At 40.4% G+C, this 20,579-nt stretch overlaps 1 protein-coding gene across 3 annotated transcripts in view; it reads left to right on the forward strand.

The window, feature by feature from the left end:
• MTHFR (methylenetetrahydrofolate reductase) overlaps window positions 1-20,579 on the forward strand; it is a 339,179-nt gene that overhangs the window by 90,360 nt on the left and 228,240 nt on the right. For all 3 annotated transcript variants that reach the window (XR_013622377.1, XM_078771682.1, XM_078771683.1), the window contains exon 3: window positions 2,251-2,515. Coding sequence is in view for 2 of the 3 variants with exons in the window: in XM_078771682.1 (XP_078627808.1) it covers window positions 2,253-2,515 (263 nt within the window). In the remaining variant the exon portion in view is untranslated. The remainder of the gene's footprint in view (window positions 1-2,250; window positions 2,516-20,579) is intronic.

Raw genomic sequence — 20,579 nt, forward strand, 5'->3', positions numbered from 1 at the left:
CAACTATATCCAACAATGTTGCATGCAACTATATCTAACAACACATCCAACAATGTTGTACCAACTATATCCAACAATGTTGCATCCAACTATATCCAACAATGTTGCATGCAACTATATCCAACAACACATCCAACAATGTTATACCAACTGTATCCAACAACACATCCAACAATGTTGCATGCAACTATATCCAACAACACATCCAACAATGTTATACCAACTATATCCAACAACACATCCAACAATGTTATACCAACTATATCCAACAACACATCCAACAATGTTGCATCCAGCTATATCCAACTATATCCAACAACACATCCAACAATGTTGCACCAACTATATCCAACAATGTTGCATCCAGCTATATCCAACTATATCCAACAACACATCCAACAATGTTGCATCCAGCTATATCCAACTATATCCAACAACACATCCAACAATGTTGCATGCAACTATATCCAACAACACATCCAACAATGTTATACCAACTATATCCAACAACACATCCAACAATGTTGCATCCAGCTATATCCAACAACACATCCAACAATGTTGCATCCAGCTATATCCAACTATATCCAACAACATATCCAATGTATGCATTGCTTATAGTGAAGCACAGGCTCATGAAATAGCAAATGTTGATGCAAAAAGCCAATGATATCTTGAGCTTTGTCTTCAAAATTCGTATCTTTCAGGGAGCACAAATTAGCCAGAATAATTTGTTTGCTTGAGTAACTTGAAAGGTCATAAACAACTTTTATACATAAATCGATGCAGGTTGTTATTATTCATCCAGTCGAATTAAATCAGTAAAAGTTTATAATTGAAAAAGCTGGACTTGCTAGTCGGTAAAGTCAACGTTTCGGCGATTATCCACTCACCTTGGTCACGGCAGATGTTGAAGTGAAGAAGAAGCTTGAGAAATGGCACGTCACCTCCGGCAGTGGTCGGGTGAGTTGGTCTGTAGTCCAATCCGGGCATCACGTGACGGTTGCAGACGACGTGGGAGAGATGTTATAGCCCTGTTCCACGTCTGAGAAAGATCACATTACAAACATCCCCTTTTTGTTGAGATGGCGATTCGATTCTTTCCCAAATGGATTCCTTTACCTCTCCCCGCTGATGAATTCCATGAAAATCGTCACCCACGTGTGATTCCGTCACATTACCTGGTCTGCCACCTGTAGTTTGCAGTTTCTGCATTGCATTACCAATAAGACTGCGATAGGAAAGCAGTACTATTGTTGACGTCCGAATTTTTTTTTCTGGACCTTGTGTTCACTAACAGAGCAGAGTTTTTATATCAAATCTCATGTCTGTTTACCATGTCCACATAGTGTGATTCCGTCACAAGACTATTCTGGGTAACAAATTTTGTTAACCGGGGTAAGCCTCACTGAGAGTCGTACTCGTCTGTAGCCATGTGACAGGTCTGGTTCAATACATATAATTGAATTCTCTCTGCTCTTCTTAGCATTCAAGATAATTACCTTATATGTTCAAAATTAGAGTGCACATGGTGATTCCGTCACGATGGAATTCATGCGCTTCCCCTCCGAACAACCCACTTGTTTTCTCAATGATGACCACTTCACTGTTATGAAATCTGTGACCATGCAGGTTCAAGTGCGTATATACAGCAGAGTTCAAATCCTCTTCGTATGCTGGACGACCATTTTGTATGATGTGGGCCTTGAGAGTTTTCTGAGTTTCTCCGATGTAGGCATGATGGCTCTCCACATCTGATGCCATCCACCAAATCAGGTTTCCTATCCTCTGGATCTTGAACGAACTGCTGTGCAGGATTCTGCAGGGTTTCCATGATGTAACAATTTCAAACTGAACAAGGATCTTCTCATTTTCACAGACTGCGCAGCCACATACGCAATGGTTGGTTTTACCGACTAGTATGTCCAGCTCTTTTAATTATGAACTTTTACAACTTTTATACGTGTTCGCATTGACCTGGCATTAAAACATCAAAACGCCATTGCCCTTTTAATGTTTCTGATCTTAGCAAGCAATTGTACAACGTATAGAAAGTGTAAGGAGGAAATTTGTTGAGCTCGTACTGGACAAGAGGATTCTGAAGAATATGGTGGCCATGCCAGGGTGGCCGGCATGTTTAAGGACTGCTCAATGCTGCCAAAAAACTAACTTTGAGTTACTTTGAGGCCCAAGGAAGGATTTAAGTTTTGTTTACTGCTGCTTTTGTCATCTTTGTCATGTCTTCCACAGCTATGGTAAAGCCTAACCTGCAGATGCTGAAATCTCAAGACAGTCATTGGCAACAAGGTGACCATATAAAGGAAAAAATCTCATGCAATGATGCAGACAATTCAAACGTGGGTCATCCTCAATGCCGTGAACATGCCAAACATCTTCGCCGAAGACCCCGCCTGAGAGAAGCAATGGAACATCGTCTTGCCTCTGGGGACCCATGGTTCTCTTTGGAGTTCTTCCCTCCCCGCACTCCAAACGGAGCCACAAACCTCATTGCAAGGTTTCTGGATTTACCTTCAACTGAAATTTTATTTTTAATGATTGAAGTCGCTGTGCAAAAAATAGAAAATATATAAAAACAAGGTTCACACTTTTTTTCAACCAAATATTCACAGTGGTATGTCAACCGCCATGAGAAACAACTCGGTGAAGCAACATTTGGGTGAGTCCTTTAAAGCAATATATTAAACAAGGTATTACGTTTAGGGTTGAAAGAGTTGAATACCGGTGCCTCTTGCTTTGAAGAAGGGCTTTTAGAGGTCGGGTTAGCCCGAACCCAAACCCATTTAACCAAGCCCCACCCCGGTTACGCCAACCCTAACCCGGTTAGCTTGATCCCTAACCTGGTTAGCCAAACCCAAACATGGTTAACCCGAATCCTACCCGGTTAGCCCGAACCCAAACCTGGTTAGCATAACTCTAACCCAGTTATCTTGAACCCGAAGCCAGTTAGCCCGAACCTGGTTATCACAACTCTAACCCACTTAGCTTAAACCCGAATCCAGTTAGCCCAAACTCTAACCGGGTTAGCCCAAATCCTAACCTGGTTAGAACAACTTTCACCCGGTTAGCTATAACCCCAACACAGTTAGCCGAACACTAGCACGGTTAGCCTGAACCCTAATGCAGTTAACCAAACCCTCACCCAGTTAGCCCGAACCCTAACCCGGTCAGCCCGAACCCTAACCCGGTCAGCCCGAACCCTAACCCGGTTAGCCCGAACCCTTAGCCTGTTAGCACAACTCTAACCCAGTTAGCTTGAACCTTAACCCAGTTAGCCCGAACCCTAACCCTGTTAGCACAACTCTAACCCGGTCAGCTTGAACCCTAACCCGGTTAGCCCAAACCCTAACCTGGTTAGCACAACTTTCACCCGGTTAGCTATAACCCCAACACAGTTAGCCGAACCCTAGCATGGTTAGCCTGAACCCTAATGCAGTTAACCAAACCCTCACCCAGTTAGCCCGAACCCTAACCCGGTTAGCCCGAACCATAACCCGGTTAGCCCGAACCCTAACCCGGTTAGCCCGAACCCTAACCCGGTTAGCCCGAATCCTAACCCGGTTAGCCCGAACCCTAACCCGGTTAGCCCGAACCCTAACCCGGTTAGCCCGAACCCTAACCCGGTTAGCCCGAACCCTTAGCCTGTCAGCACAACTCTAACCCGGTTAGCTTGAACCCTAACCCAGTTACCCAGGACCCTAATCCGGTTAGCACAACTCTAACCCATTCAGCTTGAACCCTAACCTGGTTAGCCCAAACCCTAACCCGGTTAGCACAACTCTAACCCCCTGAGCTTGGCCGGGTAGGTTACGTTTTTTCGAAGCTGTCCACGCTCTCCACGCTATCGAAGTTAAGTAATTGTTCACATTTGTATTTTTCGAAACTGTATTTATCTTAGTGTGTGTACCTACAGTGTGTCCCTGGGAAGATTAATCGGTGTTAATTTCACCCGGTTAATCTTTCATACCTGCATAAAAAATCGTCGGTTTTTCGTGCCACATTCTTTGCGCCTAGTACTTTGTTTCCAACCTTGAGGCTTTGTTTTTCTCTCAGCGGTTGATTGTGATCCATTTACTTTCGTTCTCTCAGTTTTTCCCAGTCTTTTCACCCCATTCTTCCTTGTTTAAAATCTTAACTAAAAAAAACAAACAAAAAAACCCAAAACATTTCCTTTTTTGTTCTTATTCGTTCGTTCGTTCGTTCTTCGACCACGTGTTTCACCCCCATTTCCCCAGATAGTTTTCACTGTTTAAATTTAAAAATGTATAAACTTGCCCCTGAAGTGCTGTATTCTGTCGTGTATTATAACACTTTTTTCTTCTTCTTCTTCTTTAAAAGGTTCCTTTCGACTTGCTCACCAAATCTATGCATTTCAAAAAAATAAATCCATCTCTTACAGTTCCTCCTTCCTACATTCCCTAAACACCTGCATTCACCCCTCATCCAAAGTTTTAAAACGTATCTCTGACTCGAAGTTCACAATAAACTCATTTTGCAATAAATGTTCGTTTCCCATGAATCGTCCAACACTTTCTAAAATCCAAACTCACCCCTCCCCTCCTAATCTTCCCCATCACCCATCCCTTTCAAATCTCCCCCCTTGTCCCTCCCCTCCTAAACTCCCCCCTAACCCCTCCCCTCATAAACTGCCCCCTCGCCCTCCCCTCCCAAACTCCCCCCTCACCCCTCCCCTCGAAATCTCCCCCATCACTCATCCCTTTCAAATCTCTCCCCAAGCCCCTTCCTTCCTAAACTACCCCCTCACCACTCCCGTCCTAAACTCCCCCCCTGCCCCATCCCTGCTAAACTCCCCCCTCCACTTCCAAACTCCCCCCTCCCCCTCCCCTTCAAATCTCCCCACCCTCCTTTTTTCTCCAATTCCCTCCTCTCACCCCTCCTCCTCAAAGCGTGCTCCCCGCTTTTTCTCCCTTCCAACTCTCACCTCCATCTCCCCCAACCTTCTTCTCACTCTGCCCCCCCCCTCCCCTTCAAACAACACCTCACTGTGCCTCACCCAATCACCATCAAACCTTTTGTCCAGCCCATCCTTCCCTTTCTCCGAGCTAATCTGAAATCTCTGACACACTTTCAACAGTTCTCCCTACCTCTTCCTCCTCTTCCACATCTAACCCTGCCCCTCCCCTCCCCCCCCCCCCCCCGCCGTTCTGTATCTGATGCTCCCCCTTCCTCTTCATTAACGATATGGACCTCAAACATCCAGGGCCTTCGCTCAAACTTGACTGATCTCTCCACACAGGTTGCTTCTGACAAACCAGACTTGATCTGCTAAATACAAACTTTCCTCCTTCATGATGTCTCTGATTCCTTAATATCTCTCCATGGTTACTCCCTCCTCCGGTATGATAGACCTGAGCCTCGTCCTGGACGTGGGCTTGCTATCTTTATCAAAAACTATCTTCCTCACTCTCCCTGCACTGCCCTCTCTCCACGTCGCCCCCAGGAGTACCTCTGGCTACGGCTTCTCTTTCGCTCCCACCTTTTGTTCATTTGTGTACTGTACCGTCCACCAAACAGTGATGACTCCATCTACATCTCGCTGTCTGATAATATGGACCATCTTCTATCGACTCATCCCAACTCTCTCTTCCTCATATGTGGTGATTTCAATTGTTACCATGCCAGTTGGCTGGGTGTGGGTACCTCTCTCATCAGCCATGGCTCCTCAGCAAAGGACTTCTGTGACTCATTGGGACTGACACAATCTGTCAATTTCCCACCCCGAATCTCAGTCAATGGAGCATCTTCTCTTCTCAACTTGGTTTTGACGAACTTCCCTGCAAATGTCTGATGCTCTTCTTCTGCTCCAATTGCCTCACCTGATCATGTGCTTGTTAAAGTGGGCATCTCTATGGCCATTCTCAGAGAGCCTCCTCAGCTTCGACGAGTCTAGCATTTCACTCAGGCCAACTGGCTATCAATCATCTGGACTGGTCTCCCATTTTGACCTCCTCTGACATCAACTCATCCTGGGAATTCTTCCAAAGTAAATTGCTCTCTCTCATGCACAGATTTATCGCATCTCGCCTTCAGTTGTCATACCCTTCCTCCCGTCCATGGTACATGGAATCTTGTGGTGAGGCAGTTGCCAGGAAACAACTTGCCTTCGCCTCCTGGAAAGCAAATCCAACGGAAGGAAATCTCATTTCCTTTCACAAAGCCCGAAACAAGTGTGTGTCCACCCTCAGGAGAGCCAGGAAACAATATCTCTCCACTCTCAAGACTGAACTCTCAAACGTGTCTCCCTCTTCCAAATCATGGTGGCGTCTGGTGAAATCTGTTTCTGGTGTTTGTTCCTCGTCTATCCCCTCCCTTACCTCAAACAGCTGCACAGCTGACTCTGCACGTGAAAAAGCTGAATGCCTCAACACTGTGTTTGCCTCTAAATCTTGTGTCCAAAACCCATCCCTCTCTGTACCCACAGTACCCAGTCATACCCAGCTGCTCCTGGACTCTGTGTCCCTTTCTCCTGAAAAGGTGGAGAAGTTTCTGTCAATCCTCGACACTGATTCTGCAACTGGACCAGACGGCATCAGCCTATGGGTCCGACAATCCTGCTCTGCCGCTCTTTCACTCCCTCTCTCTGTTCTCTTCACCCTCTCTTTTGCTCAAGGTCATCTGCCATCAGCTTGGAAATCAGCCAATATCACTGCTTTACACAAAAAGCCTCGTCCTGGAGGTGGGGTTGCTATCTTTATCAAAAACTCTCTTCCTCATTCACCCTGCACTGCACTCTCTCCACCTCACCCCCAGGAATACCTATGGCTATGGCTTCCCCTTCGCTCCCACCTCTTGTTCATATGTGTGTTGTACCGTCCACCAAACAATGATGACTCCATCTACATCTCGCTGTCTGATAATATGGACCAACTTCTATCTACTCATCCCAACTCTCTCTTCCTCATATGTGGTGATTTCAATTGTCACCATGCCAGTTGGCTGGGTGTGGGTACCCTCTCTCACCAGCCATGGCTCCTCAGCAAAGGACTTCTGCGACTCACTGGGACTGACACAATTTGTCAATTTCCCGACCCGGATCTCAGTCAACGGAGCATCTTCTCTTCTGGACTTGGTTATGACTAAGTTCCCTGAAAATGTCTGCTGCTCTTCTTCTACTCCAATCGGCTCATCTGATCATGTGCTTGTTAAAGTGGACATCTCTCTGACCATTCTCAGAGAGCCTCCTCAGCGTCGACGAGTCTGGCATTTCACTCAGGCCAACTGGCACGGTCTTCAAGCAGCCATCAATCATCTGGACTGGTCTCCCATCTCTACCACTTCTGACATCAACTCATCCTGGGAATTCTTCCAAAGTAAATTGCTCTCTCTCATGCACAGATTTATCCCATCTCGTCTTCAGTTGTCATACCCTTCCTCCCATCCATGGTACACGGATTCCTGTGGTGAGGCTGTTGCCCAGAAACAACTTGCCTTCGTCTCCTGGAAAGCAAATCCAACGGAACGAAATCTCATTTCCTTTCACAAAGCCCGAAACAAGTGTGTCCACCCTCAGGAGAGCCAGGAAACAATATCTCTCTGTTCTCAAGACCGAACTCTCTTATCTGTCTCCCTCTTCCAAATCGTGGTGGCGTCTGGCCAAATCTGTTTCTGGTGTTTGTTCCCTCTCCATCCCCTCCCTTACCTCAAACGGCTATACAGCTGACTCCGCACGTGAAAAAGCTGAATGCCTCAACTCTGTGTTTGCCTCTAAATCTTGTGTCCCAAACCCATCCCTCTCTGTACCCACCGTACCCAGTCGTACCCAGCTGCTCCTAGACTCCGTGTCCTTTCCTCCTGACAAGGTGGAAAAGTTTCTGTCAACCCTCGACTCTGATTCTGCAACTGGACCTGACGGCATCAGCCCACGGGTCCTAAAATCCTGTTCTTCTGCTCTTTCACTCCCTCTCTCTGTTCTCTTCACCCTCTCTTTTGCTCAAGGTCAACTGTCATATGCTTGGAAATCGGCCAACATCACGGCTTTGCACAAAAAAGGTGCAAAAACAGATCCTAGCAACTACAGACCAATCAGCCTTCTCCCAATTATCAGCAAAGTCATGGAATCCATCATTGCTTCAGATATGAAATCTTTCCTCTTCTCCAATGGCTTGATCTCTGATCATCAATTTGGTTTCAGACCAGGTCACTCTACTCTGGACATGCTGCTTCTGCTGTCTCAACAATGGATGGAGGTCCTCAATGCCAAACAGGAAATTAGAGCTGTCTCCCTCGACATATCACGTGCCTTCGATACGGTCTGGCACCCCGCTCTGCTCACCAAACCCTCCTCCTTTGGTATCCATGGAAATCTCCACGCATGGCTGGCGGACTTCCTCTATAGTCGTAGTCAACGTGTGGCCCTGAATGGTTTTCTCTCATCTCCTCTTCCTGTTCAGGCTGGAGTTCCCCAAGGCAGTGTTCTGGGCCCTGTGCTTTTTCTGGTCTTCATCAACGATCTCTCTGACTCTCTTGAAAATCCTCTCTGTCTCTTTGCTGATGACTCCACTCTCTGCCGCTCCATTCCTCATCCCTCAGATCGGCAGTCTGCAGCCTCCTCAAAATCACAGACTGGGCAAACAAGTGGAACATGTCTTTCAATCCTGACAAATCTCACACTCTTACGATGTCTCTCCGAAAAGACCGACTGGACAACCCTCCCATCTACTTTCTGAATAATCCTCTCCAAGAAGTTCTGTCACTCAAGCTTTTGGGTCTCACTATCTGCCATGATCTTTCCTGGGAAAACCACATTTCCAAGCTGGCCTCCAAAGCGAGTCGCCGACTGGGCATCCTCCGTCGTGCGAAGTCCTTCCTTGGCACACCTGAGCTCCTCACCACATACAAGGCTTTCATCCGCAGCTCAATGGAGTACTGCTCTCCCCTCTGGGCTGGTGCTCCTGCCTCACACCTAGCTCGTCTTCATGCTGTTGAAACCAAAGCGTTCAGAATCATTGGAATCTCCCGCGATGACGCTATCTCCGAGAGCCTTTCACTTACTCACCGCAGGCAGGTTGGTGGTCTTTCCGTCTTCTACCGAGTCCTCTCCGGCCTTGCACCCCCAGCTCTCTCTGGGCTCTGTCCCCCAAATATTCCTACAGGTCGCACAAGATCAGCCTGCAACCCTCTTATGGTTAAACTGCCAAAATCAAGACTCTCTGCTCACCTTCACTCCTTCATTCCTCTTTTCTCCCGCCTCTGGAACAAACTCCCTCACTCTCTTCAATCCCACTCCTCCCTCCAGGTCTTTAAAACGGCTGTTCACCACCATCTCTTATCTTCCCCAATCCAAATCCTTGATCTTTTCTACCCCCGCTAATTTCACCCCAAATCCACTTTTTTAGGTGACTTTTGACTTCTTTCCTGAAAGTCCTGGGTGGCCTTACGTTTTGTACCTATCCTGCCTCCCCCCAGGCCCTCTCCCTCCCACACATCTCCCGATGTCCCTGCTCTCAAATGTTGTGTTTGTGTGCTTCCTCCCCTTCTCTCCCCATCTTGTCGACCGCTCCCCTTTTTGTATACTTTGTTTGCTTGTTTGTCTGATTTGTTTGTTTGATAAATGTTAGCTCTTTCACGAGCCTCGACTCTGTATACAAAAAAAAAGAAAAAAAAAAGGTGCAAAAACAGATCCTTGTAATTACAGACCAATCAACCTTCTCCCAATTATCATTGAAGTCATGGAATCCATCATTGCTTCGGATATAAAATATTTCCTCTTCTCTAGTGGCTTGATCTCTGATCATCAATTTGGTTTCAGACCAGGTCACTCGACTCTGGACATGCTGCTTCTGCTGTCTCAAAAATGGATGGAGGTCCTCAATGCCAAACAGGAAATTAGAGCTGTCTCCCTTGACATATCACGTGCCTTCGATACGGTCTGGCACCCCGCTCTGCTCACCAAACTCTCCTCCGATGGTATCCATAGAAATCTCCACTCATCGCTTGCGGACTTCCTCTCTAGTCGTGGTCAACGTGTGGCCCTGAATGGGTTTCTCTCATCTGCCCCTTCTTGTTCAGGCTGGAGTTCCCCAAGGCAGTGTTCTGGGCCCTGTGCTTATATCGGTAGGCAGCAGCCTCTTCACTCTCTGCAGACCTGGACAATATCACAAACTGGTCAAACAAGTGAAACATGTCTTTAAATCCTGACAATTCGCACACTCTTACGATGTGTCTCCAAAAAGACCGACTGGAAAACCCTCCCATCGACTTTCTGAACAATCCTCTCCAAGAAGTTCTGTCACTCAAGCTTTTGGGTCTCACTATCTGCCATGATCTTTCCTGGGAAAACCACATTGCCAAGCTGGCCTCCAAAGCCAGTCACCGACTGGGCATCCTCCATCGTGCGAAGTCCTTCCTTGGCACATCTGAACTCCTCACCACATACAAGGCTTTCATCCGCATCTCAATGGAATACTGTTCTCCTCTCTGGGCCGGTGCTCCTGCCTCTCACCTAGCTCGGCTTCACGCCGTTGAAACGAAAGCTTTCAGAATCATTGGAATCTCCCACGATGAAGCTAACTCCGAGGGCCTTTCACTTACTCACCGCAGGCAGGTTGGTGGTTTTTCTGTCTCCTACCGACTCATCTCTGGCCTTGCTCCCCCAGCTCTCTCTGGGCTCTGTCCCCCAAATATGCCTACAGGTCGCACAATATCTGCCAGCAACCCTCTTCTGGTTAAACTGCCAAAATCAAGGCTCTCTGCTCACCTTCACTCCTTCATTCCTCTTTTCTCCTGCCTCTGGAACAAACTCCCTCACTCTCTTCAACCCCACTCCTCCCTCCATGTCTTTAAAACAGCTGTTCACCACCAGCCCTTATCTTCCCCCATCCAAAACCTTGATCTTTTCTACCCACGCTAATTTCACTCCAGATCCACTATGAAATGCCAACTTCTTTCCTGGAAGTCCTTGGTGTCCTTGCGTTTTATACCTATCCTGCCCCCCCCCCCCAAGCCCTCTCCCTCCCACAGACCTCCCGATGTCCCTGCTCCCAAATGTTGTGTTTGTGTGCTTCCCCTTCTCTCCCCATCTTATCTACCGCCACCCTTATTATATGTTTTATGTCTGTTTGATTTTTTGTGTGATAAATGTTAGCTCTTTCAGGAGCCTCGATCCTGTATACAAAAAAAAAACCTCACAAAAAACCCCTCATTATTTTTTCTTCCCCACGTTTTCTCTGTAGTGAGCATACATCCATAAAAATATTGATTGAGAAAATTAGAAGAGAAAGAAGTCGTTTTTTGTACCAGAGCGACCACAGCTTTGGACATAGACAACCTGTCTCAACGAAGTTGGAGGATTTTCTGATGCAAAGGGCACCAGATGTTTTTTCGAGTATGCTCGTAATTGATGATTTATACAAGGGTCAATGGAATTGTTCTGTTCACAAATATGACAGACATAACACGCCCTTTGTACTCCAGTACACTACCACCTCTAAAATTGAGCAAACTATAAAATCTTCCCAATTACTTTGAGAGAACCATCTGAAATTGAGCCAAATATAAAATATTCCCAATTACTATGAGAGCACCCTCTGAAATTGAGCTAAATATAAAATATTCCCAATTACTATGAGAGCACCCTCTGAAATTGAGCTAAATATAAAATATTCCCAATTACTATGAGAGCACCCTCTGAAATTGAGCTAAATATAAAATATTCCCAATTACTATGAGAGCACCCTCTGAAATTGAGCTAAAAATAAAATATTCCCAATTACTATGAAAGCACCCTCTGAAATTGAGCTAAATATAAAATATTCCCAATTACTATGAGAGCACCCTCTGAAATTGAGCTAAATATAAAATATTCCCAATTACTATGAGAGCACCCTCTGAAATTGAGCTAAATATAAAATATTCCCAATTACTATGAAAGCACCCTCTGAAATTGAGCTAAATATAAAATATTCCCAATTACTTTGAAAGCTCCCTCTCAAATTGAGCTAAATATAAAATATTCCCAATTACTATGAAAGCTCCCTCTGAAATTGAGCTAAATATAAAATATTCCCAATTACTATGAAAGCTCTCTCTGAAATTGAGCTAAATATAAAATATTCCCAATTACTATGAAAGCTCCCTCTGAAATTGAGCTAAATATAAAATCATCCCAATTACTATCCAAGCTCCCCCTGAAATTGAGCTAAAAATAAAATATTCCCAATTACTATGAAAGCTCCCTCTGAAATTGAGCTAAATATAAAATATTCCCAATTACTATGAAAGCTCCCTCTGAAATTGAGCTAAATATAAAATATTCCCAATTACTATGAGAGCACCCTCTGAAATTGAGCTAAATATAAAATATTCCCAATTACTATGAGAGCACCCTCTGAAATTGAGCTAAATATAAAATATTCCCAATTACTATGAAAGCACCCTCTGAAATTGAGCTAAAAATAAAATATTCCCAATTACTATGAAAGCTCCCTCTGAAATTGAGCTAAATATAAAATATTCCCAATTACTATGAAAGCTCTCTCTGAAATTGAGCTAAATATAAAATATTCCCAATTACTATGAAAGCTCCCTCTGAAATTGAGCTAAATATAAAATCATCCCAATTACTATCCAAGCTCCCCCTGAAATTGAGCTAAAAATAAAATATTCCCAATTACTATGAAAGCTCCCTCTGAAATTGAGCTAAATATAAAATATTCCCAATTACTATGAAAGCTCCCTCTGAAATTGAGCTAAATATAAAATCATCCCAATTACTATGAAAGCTCTCTCTGAAATTGAGCTAAATATAAAATATTCCCAATTACTATGAAAGCTCTCTCTGAAATTGAGCTAAATATAAAATATTCCCAATTACTATGAAAGCTCCCTCTGAAATTGAGCTAAATATAAAATATTCCCAATTACTATGAGAGCACCCTCTGAAATTGAGCTAAATATAAAATATTCCCAATTACTATGAAAGCTCTCTCTGAAATTGAGCTAAATATAAAATATTCCCAATTACTATGAGAGCACCCTATGAAATTGAGCTAAATATAAAATCTTCCCAATTACTATGAAAGCTCCTTCTGAAATTGAGCTAAATATAAAATATTCCCAATTACTGTGAGAGCACCCTATGAAATTGAGCTAAATATAAAATCTTCCCAATTACTGTGAGAGCACCCTCTGAAATTGAGCTAAATATAAAATCTTCCCAATTACTGTGAGAGCACCCTCTGAAATTGAGCTAAATATAAAATCTTCCCAATTACTATGAAAGCTCCTTCTGAAATTGAGCTAAATATAAAATAATTCCCAATTACTATGAGAGCACCCTCTGAAATTGAGCTAAATATAAAATCTTCCCAATTACTATGAGAGCTCCCTCTGAAATGGAGCTAAATATAAAATATTCCCAATTACTATGAAAGCACCCTCTGAAATTGAGCTAAATATAAAATCTTCCCAATTACCATACGAGCTCTCTCTGAAATTGAGCTAAATATAAAATATTCCCAATTAATATGAAAGCTCCCTCTGAAATTGAGCTAAATATAAAATATTCCCAATTACTATGAAAGCACCCTCTGAAATTGAGCTAAATATAAAATCTTCCCAATTACTATAAGAGCTCTCTCTGAAATTGAGCTAAATATAAAATATTCCCAATTACTTTGAAAGCTCCCTCTCAAATTGAGCTAAATATAAAATATTCCCAATTACTATGAAAGCTCTCTCTGAAATTGAGCTAAATATAAAATATTCCCAATTACTATGAAAGCTCCCTCTGAAATTGAGCTAAATATAAAATCTTCCCAATTACTATGAAAGCTCCCTCTGAAATTGAGCTAAATATAAAATAATTCCCAATTACTATGAGAGCACCCTCTGAAATTGAGCTAAATATAAAATCTTCCCAATTACTATGAGAGCTCCCTCTGAAATGGAGCTAAATATAAAATATTCCCAATTACTATGAAAGCACCCTCTGAAATTGAGCGAAATATAAAATGTTCCCAATTACTATGAGAGCTCTCTCTGAAATTGAGCTAAATATAAAATATTCCCAATTACTATGAAAGCTCCCTCTGAAATTGAGCTAAATATAAAATATTCCCAATTACTATGAAAGCACCCTCTGAAATTGAGCTAAATATAAAATCTTCCCAATTACTATGAAAGCACCCTCTGAAATTGAGCTAAAAATAAAATATTCCCAATTACTATGAAAGCTCTCTCTGAAATTGAGCTAAATATAAAATATTCCCAATTACTATGAAAGCTCTCTCTGAAATTGAGCTAAATATAAAATATTCCCAATTACTATGAAAGCTCTCTCTGAAATTGAGCTAAATATAAAATATTCCCAATTACTATGAAAGCACCCTCTGAAATTGAGCTAAATATAAAATATTCCCAATTACTATGAAAGCTCTCTCTGAAATTGAGCTAAATATAAAATATTCCCAATTACTATGAAAGCTCCCTCTGAAATTGAGCTAAATATAAAATCATCCCAATTACTATGAAAGCTCTCTCTGAAATTGAGCTAAATAATAATAATAATAATGCATTTATTTTATATAGCGCTTTTCAGGAAGCCCAAAGACGCTTTATATAAAATATTCCCAATTACTATGAAAGCTCTCTCTGAAATTGAGCTAAATATAAAATATTCCCAATTACTATGAAAGCTCCCTCTGAAATTGAGCTAAATATAAAATATTCCCAATTACTATGAGAGCACCCTCTGAAATTGAGCTAAATATAAAATATTCCCAATTACTATGAGAGCACCCTCTGAAATTGAGCTAAATATAAAATATTCCCAATTACTATGAAAGCTCTCTCTGAAATTGAGCTAAATATAAAATATTCCCAATTACTGTGAGAGCACCCTCTGAAATTGAGCTAAATATAAAATCTTCCCAATTACTATGAAAGCTCCTTCTGAAATTGAGCTAAATATAAAATAATTCCCAATTACTATGAGAGCACCCTCTGAAATTGAGCTAAATATAAAATCTTCCCAATTACTATGAGAGCTCCCTCTGAAATGGAGCTAAATATAAAATATTCCCAATTACTATGAAAGCTCCCTCTGAAATTGAGCTAAATATAAAATCTTCCCAATTACCATACGAGCTCTCTCTGAAATTGAGCTAAATATAAAATATTCCCAATTAATATGAAAGCTCCCTCTGAAATTGAGCTAAATATAAAATATTCCCAATTACTATGAAAGCACCCTCTGAAATTGAGCTAAATATAAAATCTTCCCAATTACCATACGAGCTCTCTCTGAAATTGAGCTAAATATAAAATATTCCCAATTAATATGAAAGCTCCCTCTGAAATTGAGCTAAATATAAAATATTCCCAATTACTATGAAAGCACCCTCTGAAATTGAGCTAAATATAAAATCTTCCCAATTACTATAAGAGCTCTCTCTGAAATTGAGCTAAATATAAAATATTCCCAATTACTTTGAAAGCTCCCTCTCAAATTGAGCTAAATATAAAATATTCCCAATTACTATGAAAGCTCTCTCTGAAATTGAGCTAAATATAAAATATTCCCAATTACTATGAAAGCTCCCTCTGAAATTGAGCTAAATATAAAATCTTCCCAATTACTATGAAAGCTCCCTCTGAAATTGAGCTAAATATAAAATAATTCCCAATTACTATGAGAGCACCCTCTGAAATTGAGCTAAATATAAAATCTTCCCAATTACTATGAGAGCTCCCTCTGAAATGGAGCTAAATATAAAATATTCCCAATTACTATGAAAGCACCCTCTGAAATTGAGCTAAATATAAAATCTTCCCAATTACTATAAGAGCTCTCTCTGAAATTGAGCTAAATATAAAATATTCCCAATTACTATGAAAGCTCCCTCTGAAATTGAGCTAAATATAAAATATTCCCAATTACTATGAAAGCACCCTCTGAAATTGAGCTAAATATAAAATCTTCCCAATTACTATAAGAGCTCTCTCTGAAATTGAGCTAAATATAAAATATTCCCAATTACTATGAAAGCTCCCTCTGAAATTGAGCTAAATATAAAATATTCCCAATTACTATGAAAGCACCCTCTGAAATTGAGCTAAATATAAAATATTCCCAATTACTTTGAAAGCTCCCTCTCAAATTGAGCTAAATATAAAATATTCCCAATTACTATGAAAGCTCTCTCTGAAATTGAGCTAAATATAAAATCTTCCCAATTACTATGAGAGCTCCCTCTGAAATTGAGCTAAATATTAAATATTCCCAATTACTATGAGAGCTCCCTCTGAAATTGAGCTAAATATAAAATCTTCCCAATTACTATGAGAGCACCCTCTGAAATTGAGCTAAATATAAAATATTCCCAATTACTGTGAGAGCACCCTCTGAAATTGAGCTAAATATAAAATATTCCCAATTACTGTGAGAGCTCTCTCTGAAATTGAGCTAAATATAAAATATTCCCAATTACTCTGAAAGCTCTCTCTGAAATTGAGCTAAATATAAAATATTCCCAATTACAATGAAAGCTCTCTCTGAAATTGAGCTAAATATAAAATATTCCCAATTACTATGAAAGCTCTCTCTGAAATTGAGCTAAATATAAAATATTCCCAATTACTATGAGAGCACATTCTGAAAGTGAGCTAAATATAAAATGTTCCCAATTACTATGAAAGCACCCTCTGAAATTGAGCTAAATATAAAATATTCCCAATTACTATGAAAGCACCCTCTGAAATTGAGCTAAATATAAAATCTTCCCAATTACTATAAGAGCTCTCTCTGAAATTGAGCTAAATATAAAATATTCCCAATTACTTTGAAAGCTCCCTCTCAAATTGAGCTAAATATAAAATATTCCCAATTACTATGAAAGCTCTCTCTGAAATTGAGCTAAATATAAAATATTCCCAATTACTATGAAAGCTCCCTCTGAAATTGAGCTAAATATAAAATCTTCCCAATTACTATGAAAGCTCCCTCTGAAATTGAGCTAAATATAAAATAATTCCCAATTACTATGAGAGCACCCTCTGAAATTGAGCTAAATATAAATCTTCCCAATTACTATGAGAGCTCCCTCTGAAATGGAGCTAAATATAAAATATTCCCAATTACTATGAAAGCACCCTCTGAAATTGAGCTAAATATAAAATCTTCCCAATTACTATAAGAGCTCTCTCTGAAATTGAGCTAAATATAAAATATTCCCAATTACTATGAAAGCTCCCTCTGAAATTGAGCTAAATATAAAATATTCCCAATTACTATGAAAGCTCTCTCTGAAATGGAGCTAAATATAAAATATTCCCAATTACTATGAAAGCTCCCTCTGAAATTGAGCTAAATATAAAATATTCCCAATTACTATGAAAGCTCTCTCTGAAATGGAGCTAAATATAAAATATTCCCAATTACTATGAAAGCTCCCTCTGAAATTGAGCTAAATATAAAATCTTCCCAATTACTATAAGAGCTCTCTCTGAAATTGAGCTAAATATAAAATATTCCCAATTACTATGAAAGCTCCCTCTGAAATTGAGCTAAATATAAAATATTCCCAATTACTATGAAAGCACCCTCTGAAATTGAGCTAAATATAAAATATTCCCAATTACTTTGAAAGCTCCCTCTCAAATTGAGCTAAATATAAAATATTCCCAATTACTATGAAAGCACCCTCTGAAATTGAGCTAAATATAAAATCTTCCCAATTACTATAAGAGCTCTCTCTGAAATTGAGCTAAATATAAAATATTCCCAATTACTATGAAAGCTCCCTCTGAAATTGAGCTAAATATAAAATATTCCCAATTACTATGAAAGCTCTCTCTGAAATGGAGCTAAATATAAAATATTCCCAATTACTATGAAAGCTCCCTCTGAAATTGAGCTAAATATAAAATATTCCCAATTACTATGAAAGCTCTCTCTGAAATGGAGCTAAATATAAAATATTCCCAATTACTATGAAAGCTCCCTCTGAAATTGAGCTAAATATAAAATCTTCCCAATTACTATAAGAGCTCTCTCTGAAATTGAGCTAAATATAAAATATTCCCAATTACTATGAAAGCTCCCTCTGAAATTGAGCTAAATATAAAATATTCCCAATTACTATGAAAGCACCCTCTGAAATTGAGCTAAATATAAAATATTCCCAATTACTTTGAAAGCTCCCTCTCAAATTGAGCTAAATATAAAATATTCCCAATTACTATGAAAGCTCTCTCTGAAATTGAGCTAAATATAAAATCTTCCCAATTACTATGAGAGCTCCCTCTGAAATTGAGCTAAATATTAAATATTCCCAATTACTATGAGAGCTCCTTCTGAAATTGAGCTAAATATAAAATCTTCCCAATTACTATGAGAGCACCCTCTGAAATTGAGCTAAATATAAAATATTCCCAATTACTGTGAGAGCACCCTCTGAAATTGAGCTAAATATAAAATATTCCCAATTACTGTGAGAGCTCTCTCTGAAATTGAGCTTTTTTTTTCTTTTTCTTTTTTTCTTTTTTTTTGTATACAAGATCGAGGCTCGTGAAAGAGCGAACATTAATCACACAGAAAGACAAACAGACACATAAAACAAATAACATCGGGAGCGGTAGACAAGATGGGGAGAGAGGGGGAAGGACACAAACACAACATTTGAGAGCAGGGACCGAGAGACATGGAGACATGGAGAGATCTGTGGGAGGGAGAGGGCTTTGGGGGGAGGCATGTGAAGGGGGGGAGGCATGTGAAGGGGGGGAGGCATGTGAAGGGGGGGGGGGGGGTGGGAGAGGTATAAACATATGGACACTGCCAGGATTTCCAGGAAATAAGTTGGAATTTCAAACAAGTTGGATCTGGGGTGAATTAGTGGGGGTAGAAAAGATCAAGGTTATGGATGGGGGAAGATAAGAGATGGTGGTGAACAGCTGTTTTAAAGACCTGGAGGGAGGAGAGGGATTGAAGGGAGTGTGGGAGTTTGTTCCACAGGCGGGAGAAAAGAGGAATGAAAGAGTGAAGGTGAGCAGAGAGCCGAGATTTCGGCAGTTTAACCATCAGAGGGTTGCTGGCAGATCTTGTGCGACCTGTAGGAATATTTGGGGGACAGAGCACAGAGAGAGCTGGGGGAGCAAGGCCGGAGAGGAGTCGGTAGAAGACAGAAAGACCACCTACCTGCCTGCGGTGAGTGAGTGAAAGGCCCTCAGAGATAGCTTCATCGCGGGAGGCCGTCCCCGGCAGGCCGTCCCAATTACTCTGAAAGCTCTCTCTGAAATTGAGCTAAATATAAAATATTCCCAATTACAATGAAAGCTCTCTCTGAAATTGAGCTAAATATAAAATATTCCCAATTACTATGAAAGCTCTCTCTGAAATTGAGCTAAATATAAAATATTCCCAATTACTATGAGAGCACATTCTGAAAGTGAGCTAAATATAAAATATTCCCAATTACTCTGAAAGCTCTCTCTGAAATTGAGCTAAATATAAAATATTCCCAATTACAATGAAAGCTCTCTCTGAAATTGAGCTAAATATAAAATATTCCCAATTACTATGAAAGCTCTCTCTGAAATTGAGCTAAATATAAAATATTCCCAATTACTATGAGAGCACATTCTGAAATTGAGCTAAATATAAAATCTTCCCAATTACTATGAGAGCACCTTCTGAAAGTGAGCTAAATATAAAATCTTCCCAATTACTATGAGAGCACCCTCTGAAATTGAGCTAAATATAAAATATTCCCAATTACTATGAAAGCTCTCTGAAAGTGAGCTAAATATAAAATCTTCCCAATTACTATGAAAGCTCTCTGAAATTGAGCTAAATATAAAATATTCCCAATTACTATGAGAGCACGCTCTGAAAGTGAGCTAAATATAAAATCTTCCCAATTACTATGAAAGCTCTCTGAAATTGAGCTAAATATAAAATATTCCCAATTACTATGAGAGCACCTTCTGAAAGTGAGCTAAATATAAAATCTTCCCAATTACTTTGAAAGCTCTCTCTGAAATTGAGCTAAATATAAAATATTCCCAATTACTATGAGAGCACCCTCTGAAATTGAGCTAAATATAAAATGTTCCCAATTACTATGAGAGCACCCTCTGAAATTGAGCTAAATATAAAATATTCCCAATTACTATGAAAGCTCCCTCTGAAATTGAGCTAAATATAAAATGTTCCCAATTACTATGAGAGCACCCTCTGAAATTGAGCTAAATATAAAATATTCCCAATTACTATGAAAGCTCTCTCTGAAATTGAGCTAAATATAAAATATTCCCAATTACTATGAAAGCTCTCTCTGAAATTGAGCTAAATATATAATGTTCCCAATTACTATGAGAGCACCCTCTGAAATTGAGCTAAATATAAAATATTCCCAATTGCTGTGAGAGCTCCCTCTGAAATTGAGCTAAATATAAAATATTCCCAATTACTATGAGAGCACCCTCTGAAATTGAGCTAAATATAAAATCTTCCCAATTACTATGAAAGCTCTCTCTGAAATTGAGCTAAATATAAAATATTCCCAATTACTATGAGAGCACCCTTTGAAATTGAGCTAAATATA

The sequence above is a fragment of the Myxine glutinosa genome, chromosome 2, assembly GCF_964187855.1.
Source record: "Myxine glutinosa chromosome 2, kmMyxGlut1.1, whole genome shotgun sequence".
Taxonomy (NCBI): domain Eukaryota; kingdom Metazoa; phylum Chordata; class Myxini; order Myxiniformes; family Myxinidae; genus Myxine; species Myxine glutinosa.